This window comes from Grammomys surdaster, unplaced genomic scaffold (genome assembly GCF_004785775.1).
Source record: "Grammomys surdaster isolate TR1022 unplaced genomic scaffold, NIH_TR_1.0 125950, whole genome shotgun sequence".
Lineage (NCBI taxonomy): Eukaryota > Metazoa > Chordata > Mammalia > Rodentia > Muridae > Grammomys > Grammomys surdaster.
In genome coordinates, this window is record NW_021620771.1 from 1,314,790 (window position 1) to 1,327,466 (window position 12,677).

The 12,677-nt window shown below is 51.5% G+C and overlaps 1 protein-coding gene across 2 annotated transcripts in view; it reads left to right on the forward strand.

Annotated features, from left to right (window-relative positions):
• Positions 1-1,321: 1,321 nt before the first annotated feature.
• Positions 1,322-12,677, forward strand: part of Ret (ret proto-oncogene) — a 47,818-nt gene continuing 36,462 nt past the window's right edge. For both annotated transcript variants that reach the window (XM_028753465.1, XM_028753466.1), the window contains exon 1: positions 1,322-2,003. In XM_028753465.1, the coding sequence (XP_028609298.1) occupies positions 1,931-2,003 (73 nt within the window). In that variant the 5' untranslated portion in view covers positions 1,322-1,930. The remainder of the gene's footprint in view (positions 2,004-12,677) is intronic.

Genomic DNA, 12,677 nt, shown 5'->3' on the forward strand with positions numbered 1-12,677 from the left:
TGTTTAGGGGCTCGCAGAAGAGCCCACTCAAGATCTTCTGAGGAGAGAGAAATGTTCCTACCATGCTATCTGGACACTCAAGGGTATGAAGGGTTGAGGAACAGACAGGAGTGTACTCTTGCCTGGGTCCTTAAAATGGCCAGAGTTCATCCCAGCATCATTGAAGGAGGTATGAGAGTGAGGCTGGTTGGAAGAGTGGACCAGACCTCTTTTCTCTCTGCATTCTATTGGAAAACAGCCACAGGAACCTGTTTGTAGCCAAAAAATTAAAATTAAAAAAAAATATCCCCCCTTTCACCTTCTTATTCAGGTCTCTTCCTTGGGCACAGGCCCAAGTGATAACTCCAGAGATCCGGTGTATTGGCAGCTTGTGACTAATTCCAGCCCTATAAACCCAAGGCCAGTGATCTCAAGGTGTCTCTTCCAGGCTGGAAGGCTGGTGGTCTGGATACCCACCGGTCAGCAGGCAGTCTCTGAATAAGATCTAGCTGGCCTGATCCCAAGTCAGCCTACATCTTGGCAGCTTCTGCTCTTGCCTGTGAGGATGACTTCACTTTGACTTCATATCTGCAGAGTGATGTACAGATTGCTTATTCAGCCCTGAGCTCAGCCTGGCAGGAGGGTGGGGTTCTGCATACTGAAAGAGAGGAGCAGCTGAGCCCCTCCCCGGCTCAGGTTCCGGGACCTGTTTGTTCACTCCAAGATCTTACAGGCATCTGTTTTTCTTTCCTTCCATTACTAGTTGCAAGCCATACTTCAAAAAGCAGCTGGGAGTAGGGAGAGCTGGGTTTTCCCCACAGGCATCTAGAGCCCGCATCTGACCTTTCATTTACTGCCTAGAGGCTCCCATATCAAGGGTAAATATATTTAGGCATAATTTGGGGAGAAGAGAGTTAGATTCTTCTGGCAAACTTCTGTTTTCATCCTTCCCAACACACCCCTGTAGCCGCTGCCCTATCAGTCAGTTCACATCCTGAGAGCTCTTCTATTTGGTAGGATAAGAGCATACAATTCCAAGCACTGCACCAGACTACAGTAGCAGGATTCTTTGAAAGGTGTGCAATTAACCAGTGTCTTGGTCCTATTGGTTGTACCGGTCCTGGGAATCACAAACAAGCCCAACAGGACCTACAACCCTCTTCACCACAGGATATATTGTACACTGGAAGCAGGCTCTCTGTTCCTCTTTCTCTTGGCCAGGGCTCCTCCCCTCTTCCCGCCTCTAACTCCAGAAGAGGCTGCAGGCTCCAAACAGCGCTTCTGACTCCCGCCCCCCTGATAAATGGCGGAGGATGCTCTCCGCGTCCAGAGACTGGAGGGGCATCATTCTAGTCTCTGGGTCTCTTCGTGCGTATAGGTAACCAATCGGCCCAAACGCCAAATCTTCCGTGTTGTTCTTTCTGGGCGGCGGGAAAGGACTAACAGAAACAGCAAGCAGGGCGCACGGGTTGAGAAAGTGGCTATGCCAGCAAATGATCATGGATCCAGGTTACCTTTAGTAGACCAGCACCCTCATCACAACCCACACGCACCCAGCTCCGACCCGCCCTCATCCCGAGAGGAAATCGCGGTTCCCTCAGCAGTCGGGTGCCGCCCCACCTTGCCCCACGCTGTACCTGGAGCCCCGCCCCTCCACACACACCCGCACCCTCTGGTCCCGCCCCTCTCGCTGCCCCTCCCTCTGCGCCCTGCCCTGGCCCAGTCCGCTCCCGCGGCGCAGGCAGCGCAGGTCTCTCATCAGTACCGCAACTGGAGCCGTGCAAGCAACAGCGGAGAGCGGCTCCGAGTCCGCACTTGGGAGTCGCGCCCGGACGCAACGCGCCCGCAGTGCCCGCTGCGCCCGGGCTGGCATGGGGAGGCCCGGCTGAGCGCCGCACCCCACCGCTGAGACCCACCCGCTCCTCAACCGCGGCCCTCGCGCGCTCGGGCGATGGCGAAAGCGACGTCCGGCGCCGCAGGGCTGGGGCTGAAGCTATTTTTGCTGCTGCCGCTGCTAGGAGAAGGTGAGTCCTATGGGCAACAGGGACGGTAGGGGCCGGGGCGAAGTTAGCGCTGCGCACCGAGCCGGGAAGCTGATGCGCGCATAAGCGCGCTTACATTGGCTGGCACCGGCGGACTGCGCGGCTGGCCAGCCTCCGGGTCTGGGAACCGGGTCGCTGCGGCTAGCTGCTCTTTTCTGGCTGCTGGCTGGGCGGGGCTCGGCTCGCTTCGGGTCGGTGCTAGCTGCGGGCCGGGCAGCGTAGTCCGTGCTCCGCTAAAGCCGCAGCTGCGCATCCTAGGCTGGTCGCGCCTCCAGCCGCGGCCGCGTGCCCGGGCGAAGCGGACAGATCTTGGGGAGCAGCTGCGAGCGGACGGGGTAGGCAGCCCTGGGAAGCCCAGGACTTGAGCCAGCACTTGGAGACTGCTGCGCCCTGGTTTTCTTTTCGCATTTCATTCCCACACTTGCTGTAGCTCCGTTCTTTTGGCTGAAAAGTGTTTAGTAAAGGTTATTTTTCCGTTGTGTGTTTTTGTCGCCCTGGTCTTTAAAAAACCTAAAAGCCTGGGATTTTGGGGGGTTTTGTTTGTTTTCTGGCGTGTCTTCTCCCGAGAATATGACATGGTCTGAGCTCTGCCCTACAACTAGGAGTCCTGTGCCACTCGCTACTTGTCTGGAGCACCTGAAAGTGTGGTTTTTGGAGGCATAATAGGGTCCAGCGCTTTGGGCCCGGCCACTGGAGTGTGGTGATGTGCTTACTGCCAGCATCATGCGCACATAGGAGCCCCTCATTAGGTGTGGCCTTTCTAAGGCTGGTCACTGCCCTCACTCCTATACCCTGACCAAATGAACCCTAAGATACAGGATATTGACCCCCTTGACTGCACATTTTACTGTCCTTTCGACCTACCCAAGCTTGGTTCCCTCTGGAAAATACATGTACTAAGTTTTTCTCTGATATCAAAACTAAGCCCAGATCACCCATCTCCCATTCCTTACAAAGGGCTTTCTCTCTTTGCAATCTTTGGAAGAAGAAAAGACCGGGCTCACCTTGTCTCTAGCTCAGAGTCTTGTGAAGACTGGTTTCACTGACCAGCCCAGGGCTGCATTCGTGGGCCTCCAAGTACCCCAGAGAAGTATGGAGAAGGGATAAGGTGAATACCTTATCGCTCCTGAGACAAAAAATAGATTGGAGTGTCTGTTCCTGGGTCTTGAGGTGCTGTGGGGCACAGTGAGTTTAACACTGTGTAGCTGTCCTGTGTCGTCCTGTTTAAACTTCACAGGCGCAGGTATGAACTGGGAAGACATACTGAGCAACGTCTCTCCACCCACCTAGCCCTGAATGTAGTGAGGTCCCCAGAGGTTTAAGGGATACATCTCAAGGGTCTGGCCGGTGGCATTTGGCAGGCACAGAGGGAGATTTCTATGAGAAACCTCTGGCTCGGAATCAGTTGGCCACAGACAGCTTACAGAATCCAGGGACTATGAGCCCCTGTCTTAAACCCATCCCTTTCTGGGTGGCCAAGAAACCATGATAGAGGCCCAAAGAGAGGAGCAGCGGCCTCATACCCAGGAAGAAATAATTGGGGTTTTAGAGAACCCCTCTAACCTGGACTCTGGTACAGCGGCTGTGACACTCAATTGATCTGCTCCAGACTGCCTGCCACTAGAGAGCTCGGGTGCGGTTCCTCAATAGAAGGGTTGGGAGCAGTGTGGCCTCCAGTGCCCTCGTGTGGATGCAGTGTTCTAGTTGCTGGGCCTGTTGCCCACGGTTTTGAGTAGGTTTTGAGTGGGTCTGTAGAAGTAACGGAGCTTTGTTCACGAGACTCGCCGTACCCTCATTTCAAGTTATCAATATATATGCCCACTCTTTCTCGTGAACTCACGCTCGAGAGACCTGTGGATAAGGATGGCCTGTCTCCCTTCTCACCCTCCTTCATAGACCCCACATGTGTCACGCACTCCCTCATATTCCTGTCCGGCCCAGTGTCCTGGAACTAGAGATGACAACCTCCTTCTGTTAGCGTTTTCTTGACTTTTCACTGCTCAGCCCAGACACAACTTGACTGTGGATGAGGATACTAAATGACAGTGTCTTGGTCTCCCCCGTGTCCCAGGGCACCTTGTCCCCTTCTAACTTCTTGTCAAGACTCCTGCCCCTCATCTTCTTGGCTTGGCATCTTGCTTATAGCGTTTCCAGCTGGAGAACCAAAGGATCTGTCACCATGTCACTGAGGGTCCCTTTCTGGACAGCCCTTCTGTAAGTGTGAGAGGTCCACAATCGGAGGACATCTCCCAGAGCTTCCTTGTAAGCACGCACCTGGGGCCTGGGTCCCGGGTCCTCTTTGTTTCTTTTTCTTCCCTTCCCTTACTGAACTTGGGATTCTGGAGGTTTGTCCTGGTTCCCCAGGCTCATCTGGGCTCTTCTTTGTCTCTTCCCCCAAGCTGCTGAGCCCATTCTCCAGGCTGGGCCAGACAAGGACTCCTGAGGGTGGGGCCTGAGAAGAGACAGCAAGTGGGGAAGTGACTGAGCCCATTCACTAGATTGCCTTTATTTTGCAGAATTGCTTTAGGAATGGGCTAAGTAAATGACTGTTTCCTTGGTGGTGTGAAGAAAATGGGATGTGTTCACCTAATGGGGGTGCTAATGGCCTTTTAGCCAGGGGAGGAGAAAACTAATTAAAAATGATCGTATCTGTAGAAATGGAGCCTGAGATAGGAAAGGAAAGGGTAGCTGGAAGCTGCTGCCTCCATCAGGATCTTCTCCTGGCAAAACAGTCTGTTGATCCCCTTTACTGCTAAGACCAAGAGCAGCTACCCCTGCCATTGATAACCCTGTAAGGTTTGTGTTCTTTTCCCATTTTATAGGTGAACAAACTGAGGTTCTCCAAAACTATAGATTTTGGAGCTCATGGACTGCTAAGACTCCCCAGATCCAGGTCTTTTGTCTTTAGCAAAGCCACTGAGCTTGGTACCAGAGGTAGAGATGAGGAGATACCTGGGAGAAGACAATGTTCCTGCCTGTCACACCCCGGCAGGTCACTCAGCTGAATTCTCAGTGAGATGTTTTTGCCCTTGCTGGCTGGCTGACCCTGGGAGTCTCATGGTCTAGGAATGAATGCTAGCTCTGGCTCTGTCAGAGCTGTCCTGGAGAGGAAGCCTGTGTGCTCTGGGCATTGTGAGAAGTTGTGTTTGTATGTAGTCAGAGGGCTGGTAGGGACAAGACACCCAACGATTGTCCTTTGCACCATGTATGACAGAAGTGTCTTCCTTCATCATGGTGCTGTGCTCAGGGAGGGGCACAACCATGTGCCCTCATCCAGATGAAATCCATTTCCTTGGGGCACTGGGAAAGACTGATAAAAGAAAACGCCCACTGCGTGCCCAGGAAACAAGGGCAGAGCTGGCTAGGAATGCAGCCTGTATGCATACAGTAATTCTTTGCTTCTGGATGAGTGGCCATAAGTGTACGATGGAGGGGTGTGTATGTGTGTGTGTGTCTGTCTGTCTGTCTGTCTGTCTGCAAGTGCACACGCATGCGAACACGCTTCTAGGGTAAGGCTGACACTTGCCTGGCTGTCAGTCTATTATTCCCTCAATCCTCTTCCGTCTGCTATGCTTTCCTCTTTTCTTCCTTCCCCATTATTTTTTCTGTATGAATGACTTGACAGTGCTAATCAAAAAAAGCCTTGAGTGTTGCTTTGCAAGGAGGAACTAACAGCAAAAGACACACCTAGTAGTTACGGAGAGAAGGAGGGAGGGGGAGGAGAGAGGGGGTATGGTTCCCTTAGAGATGAGCAGTTGGCAGCAAGACAAGGTAACAAGGAATGGGGAGCCTGGCAGATAGCCCTGGGCATGGACCACAGAGGAAGTGATGTCGGGGGGATGTGGGGGGTGGCTGTCTCTCTCCTGTGTGCAGAATGTCCTCTGTACCCTCTAGTATGGGATGTTTACCCTAGGAAGCTGTGGTGTTGGTACAGCTGACTTCAGGCTGTCCCCATTCATAAGAACATCCAGGGCTTTTTATCCTAGGAATCAGAAGAGGCTGTGCCTCCTGCGCCAGGACTCCAACTCCTCTCAGACAACACAGATCATCCTTTCCTGACAGGTTGGAGGATCTTAAAGAGCTCTTGTGGACTTCACCTCCTTCCTCCTTGTTTGCCCAGCTGTTGCCTCCCCCCCCTCACCCACCTTCCTGTCCTAGGCAGCCATGGAGAGGCCTCCCCAGCTGTGTGACTGATTGGAGAGTGCTTTAGGGAACCACACCCCTCTGCCTGAGACTGGAGTCTGTGGAGCCAGTAGACCCCTGAGCCGTAGTCTACTGTGAAGCTCTGCCTAGTCAGGTACAGTGAGAGGAGGCAGCAGGGTGCTGTTGGATTCTGCCAACTCTTTCCCAGGCACATCGGTGCCCCTTAGAAGGTGGCTGATGAGACCTACCATTGAGGCTACACCACCTGGGCTCTGAGGAGAGCAGGTGGCCAGCCACAAGCAAACACTTGTGTTTGCTTTTGCCTGGTGGGTAGCTCCACTTAAGCAGAACAGCCCAGATGCTGGGTCAGGTTAACTGTTCACCTGAGCAGGTGTGTGCCTGCCTGGTGAGCCAGCAGTGGAGCCTCCTCTCCTTGGTGTCATTGGTACACAGTGGGCTCTGAAGCAAGAGGTACCAGTGGCCCTATGGCCCAGGTCTTAGCAGATGGACCACTCGGGAGCAAGCAGGGGCCCCTCTTTGCAGTCCTAGGTCTTTCCTCCTCTGTGACATGGAGTGCTGGAGTCTATTCTTCAGGGCTGTCACTGAGGGGCAGTGTGACCCTAGAGCAGGAGAAGGAGGATGCTGGACGGTGTTCTTTGAAACCAATTCCATCCCCTCACGTTCCTTAACGTTTTCACACTTGGATTCCAGGAAGGGAAAGGGGGAAATTTTACTGTCTTGAAACTTGAGGAACCAGAAAGTGCTGGAGAAATATGCACTGTGGGAGAGTGAGAGGTGGAGATGGGCTGAATTTCTTAGACAGTTTTGCAGGGTGACTGGAAAAGATAGGGACTGAGCCTGGGTGTCTCGAGGGCTTTGTCTTCTTCACTCTTCATTCATGGCCCTCTTTCCTTACCTGGGGGCATCTGTGGCCTCATGGAAGTCTTGAATCCATTCCAGCCCACCAGTGATCCAAACAGCAAACGTGCCTCCTCCCAGGCAAGACAGGTTTACTCTGCTTAGCCCTTGGGGATGTTTTTTGCTCCTGTGAGTGATCTACCTGGCGTGTGACTCAGCACCAGTGGTCAGCTGGAGGTCGTCACCTTTGCAAAAAATTGCTCCAACGGGTCCTCTAGAAAGTCTAGACTGAAGTACATTTCAAATGTTTTCTTCCTTACTCACACCAGCCTGTATTTACAGTTCTGAGGAAAAGATACCAGCCTCATCTCTGTGGCTTAACATGGGCACTCTACTTATGTGACAGCTGACATGTCCTCCTCATCTAGCTATGGCCTCTCTCATGAGAAGCTGGACTCCTGGGTCTGTGCACCTGGCTATATGCACCTAAAGATCCAGAGCTTTGTGGAGCCAGACCTTGTGTCACTTTGCCTGTGTTGCTGAGGTCAGAATCACACCAGAGAGCCCCATTTCAGTGTAGGGTAGACTGAGAGTTCAGAGTACGTGTGGGGCACATGCTTCTGGGGTGTACACATCCTGGAGGTGATGGGCCTCCAGGCTTGGGACACTTTTTAGTTTGGTTTCTGTTGTTATAAGAAACACCATGACTACAAGCAATGTGGTGGGGAAAGGATTTATCTTAGCACCTTACAGTCTATCACAAAGGGAAGTCGAGGCAGGAACTGAAGCAGAGACCACAGAAGAATGCAGCTTACTACCTTGCTTTCTATGGCTCAGCTTGCTTTAAAAAAAAAAATACAAACCAGGACTATATCTCTAGGGGGTGGCACCACACACAGTGGAATGGGCTTCTCACATAATCAAGAAAATTCTCTCACAGTACTTGCCTGAGGGCCAGTGTGATGGTGGCATTTTTCTCAGTTGACTTCCTAGATGACTCTAGCCTGTGCCAAACTAACAAAACTAACCTAACCAGCCCAGACTGGGATTGTTGGCTTTTCCAAGTGGGCATCTCTGTCTATTTTCCTGAGTGGTGCTTCAGGAGTCTGTGCTGGCTCCACAGCTGTGGGTGTGAGAGAAGTGACTGTCAATTGAAATTGTCTTTTTACAAAACCTTTTAAAATGAAACTGACATAACATAAGGGTAACAATTTTTAATAGAGTAGTGCAGTAGCATTTAGGCTACCCCAAGGTGTCACCCCAAGGTGTCCAGGAGGGGTCTCTAGTTCCACCACATGCTCATTACCCACTAGGATACCCCATGTACCCATTAAGCAGCTGTTTCCCACTCTCCGTGACTCTGCCTCTGCTTACCCTCAGTTTGCTTTCCTCTTTAGAGCTGTGGGCATTTTATGTAAGTAGTGCAATGTGTGTGGTAGTTTGGCTTAGCGTTTATTTTGGTTGTAGCTGACATCAGTGTGCCATTCTTTAAGAGTGAGTAATACTCCATTTGTTTGGCTTCGCCTCGTTTATGTATCCATTCTCTTCGGAGGTGCTTTTTCTATTGTAAACAAAGTTTCCAGGCTTGTCCTCTGAATCCTGCTGTTCAAGGCTTGTTTTCGGTTTTCCTAGGAGTGAAAAAGTTTAAGGCTTTGGTGTTTGTTCCTTGAGTAGTTGTTGATCCGCTCTTTCCCAGAGGCAGGGTCCAGTTCAGCAACTGTGTGCAAATGTTGCTTTTCACCCACATCCTCTCCAGTATTTACTGGTTCCTGTTTTTGTTTTTGCAGCCTAGCCTTCCCAGTGGGGAAGTGGTATTTCATTGTGGTTTTGGTTTGAGTTTCCCCTAAAGATTAGTGATCAAGTCCTAAGACTAGACAACCTTCTGTTGACACACCATTGGCCAGTTGTGTGTGTTATTGGACAAGAGCCTTTTCAGAGCCTTTGACTATTGTTTGTATTACAGTTTTCTTTGACCACTTATACATGTTTGTAGTGCATTCTGTTTACTAATCCACTATCCTCTCTTTTCTCCCAACCACCCCTGTCACCATAACTCTCCACAGGTCCCTTTCCTAGGTTAGAACTATCTATTGGAACCTGTGGGCTTGCTGCAGGAACTTTCCCTCTCTGAGAACCTATCAGTAGCCAGTAATTATTCAACAGGGAGAGGTAGGGCCCCTGGAGCTCGCTCCATCATTGGCTGTTGACATAGGGGCTTGTGCAGCCCCAGCAAGGGCATGCCCAGCTGCAGTGAGATCATGTTTGCAATGCCTGTGTCATGCCATGAGGATGATACCTCTGGACCCTTCTCCCTTTCTTCCAGATCTTACATTCTTACTGTTCCCTCTTCCGTGGTGTTCCCAAAACCCTGATGATCACAGTATAAATGTCCCACTCAGGGTTGAACACCTTCGGTCATTTTTTTGATTGAGTGCCTTTGATTTATCGTCAGGCATGGCTGAGAGGCTACTTCATCCAGTAGCATCAGTCACTTAAGAGAAGTCTCTAGAGAAGACACTGATGTTCTCATAGCGATAGACCTCGAGTCTCCACCGAACACTGAGTGTCTGCATTTCTCAGGACAACGGGACTCTAGCACATGTCACATTGTGCACAAATGTTCCAGAAACAAAGGCATCCCAGTGAGTGCAGGAGAACCGGATGTTCTAGAACCTCCCTGTCAAGGAGGAAGATGCTGGAAACCAGTGACCCATCCCACACCCAACAAGGGAACTGACAGCCCGGGAAGCCAGGGCTGCCCTCTCACTCTGCCTCTATCTAGACTAAAAATAACTGGGCAGATTGGTCTAAGTTGATTACAGTAATTGCTACTGTGATGTCATGCTGCCGGCCAGAGCTGTGTTGCAGGGACGACAGCCTGTGCGGAGGCAGTGGTCTCCCTTCTGCATTCCCGCTCAGGGTTTGCAACCACAGATAACAAGGTCCCAGATCCCGGAATGAGTGATGGGCCTGTCCAGAACTGGTCTGCTCTGCCATACCAGAGACTCCAGGATCCCAGTGTGTTTGGCTCTATGTCCTTGTGGAGTCTGAAATGGCTCCTGTGAGGTACCCAGCTCTTAGCCCTCCACTCCAGAGCAGAGGCTCAGGACTTCTCTATCTGCCACCCTGTCTTTGTTAGTGTTTCTATTGCTTTGGTGAAACATGATGAAAAAGCAAATTGGGGAGAAAGAGGTTTATTTGGGTTATACTTCCACATCGTAGTCCATCATTGGATGAAGTCAGGACAGGAACCCAAGAAGGTCTGGAACCTGGAAGCAAGAGCCATGGAGGGATGCTGCTTACTGGCTTGATTCCTATGGCTTGCTCAGCCTGCTTTCTTATACAAACCAGGACTGCCAGTCTAGGGATGGTATCACCCACAATTGTCAGGGTTTTCTCCCATTGGTCACTAATTAAGAAAATGTCCTACAGCTGGATCTCATGAAAGTATTTCCTCATCTGAGGCTCCTTCCCCTCTGATGACTCTAGCTTGGGTCAGGTTGACACAAAACTAGCCTGCATCCCAAGAAGAGGCTGGCTGCTTCGCCTCCAAAGACTGAAGTGGTCTCCTTCCTCCTGCAACACCTCAGTGTTTGATGAGAACACACTGAACTTCCAGCTGGCTTCCCAGCATCCCCCTCACCCAGAGCAGATCCCTGCAGTATGGGCACATGAAGCCGTACTGCAGGACCGTCACATATGGGTATATCTACCTTAGGAGCTGTCCCTACGTACACACATACACAGACCAGGAAGGGCTCCATATCTGACTACAGCCTCCGCTGTCTGACATGTTGGGTACTGGGACTTTGTAGGTGCAAGAGGGAGGACTCCAAAGTACTTAGTCAGTTCTCCTGTGTCCATTGAGTTGGACTCATGAGGGCTTAACACTGGGTTATGTACTTTGGTGTTCGTTCCATGCCAGACCCCCTGGTGGGATGGCACCCCGAGCAAATTCCCACCTGGCCTCACCTTCCTGAGCCCTCACTCAGGGACTCCTGCCCAGACTCCATCTCACTGAAATATTAAAGAACCAGTTTATAAATGCCAAAGAAACTTCCTGGGGGCATCAGTCTTTTTGAGGAGAAACTGGGAAGTCATGGCTGACTCTCCACAGTGGCTTTTTCAGCCTGATAGTGCAGGCGTATAAGTGGATGGCCCTTGGTCCCTGGGACTCTGTGACCTGGTTTCTCACAAGCACTATATGAACAGCTGTCACTGAACAAAGGAGCCTGGGCCAGACTCTGGCCGAGTCTTAAATCACTCTGTGTGGCCTGGGGCCATGCTCTGTCTTGGTTTATTGCTCAGTAAGACAGGGGTCCTAACATCCATTAGTGTTTTGATGTGCTTAAAACGGCACTATAGAAATCCCGTTGGCAACTATGGAAGGGGACATGGAGGGCGTTGGGATGAAGTGTTAGAAAAGAGCTTGAGGTATGTGGGGTGGTCACTCAGCAAGTGGACTTGTTCTGCGTCATGGTGCTCTGTTGGTTGTGTGGGGGAACAGCTGCACTGCCCAGAGTCATCGGGGTCAGAGCTGCTAGGGCCTTGGCCCAGTTGCAGCAGCAATAGCTACCCAGGGCTATAAAGTACTAGAGAGAGGCCTGGAGCCAAAGAGGCCTGGTCACTCACACATGCTCATCCACAGGCCACTTGGGTGGCCAGGCCTTGCCCTAGGAAAGAAATTAATTGTAACCTAATTGGCAGTTTCCTTTGTATAGAAGCCGGAAGGAACTGCCAGCAAGACCCACGATTAAGTCAGTAGCAGCTGGGAAATCACATTTGGGTGGGAGCATCCTTCATGGCAGTGAGGCCAGTGCAGCTGGTCTGGGTGGGCATGGACATGCAGGTGGTAGCTGCGGTGCATTCTGGATAAAGCCCGGTGCCCGTGTTCCTTGACGAAGGTCGTCCCATTTCTGCATAGAGGACAGCTATTGATCCCTAACCTCAGCTGTGCAGTAGATTCCCCCGCCCAACCCAAAGCAGAGAACTATAGGATGATGTGGGGGCTGAGCAGAGCACTGCGGGTAACACTGACAGCGTTGTGAGAGGTGATGGCCTACAGCACCAGCTCAGGAGACTGGACCTGTGAGGACCGTGCCGGGTTGTGCAGGGAGAGCAGAGCGACAAGCCAGGAGTAGCTCCACCTCCACACCATGTGTCTTCTGTCCAGTTGCTCTCTGTCACCCTACACTGGAGGCCCACCAAGACAGGTGACTAAGGAGATACCACACACTGAGTCCTCTGCTCTACACGAGTGGGGGTCCAGACTGAAAGCTGCATCTCTGTGTGTGGATTCTGAAGATGGGATTAGAGGGAAGATGGGAGAGACAGTTATGGGTGGTTATGGTGCTGATGGTGACGATGGATAATGGAGATACAGGTGTATGGATGGAAATGACAGCAGGCAGCCGCCATTGTTCCTAGACCTTCAGGTCTACCAACTAGATTTTGCTCCCAACAACCCTATGAAGAGGAAGGGCTTAATCTCTTTAGGAACCAAAACAAAGACTGTATAACCCTTGTCCAAGCCAGTGCCCTGACTCAACCAGTCATCCCAGACTTAGTCTATAGTCTTTACTGGAATCCACAAGTCGGTTCAACCTGTCATTTCTTTCTTCCTTTCTCCCTCCTTCCCTCCCTCCCTCCCTCCCT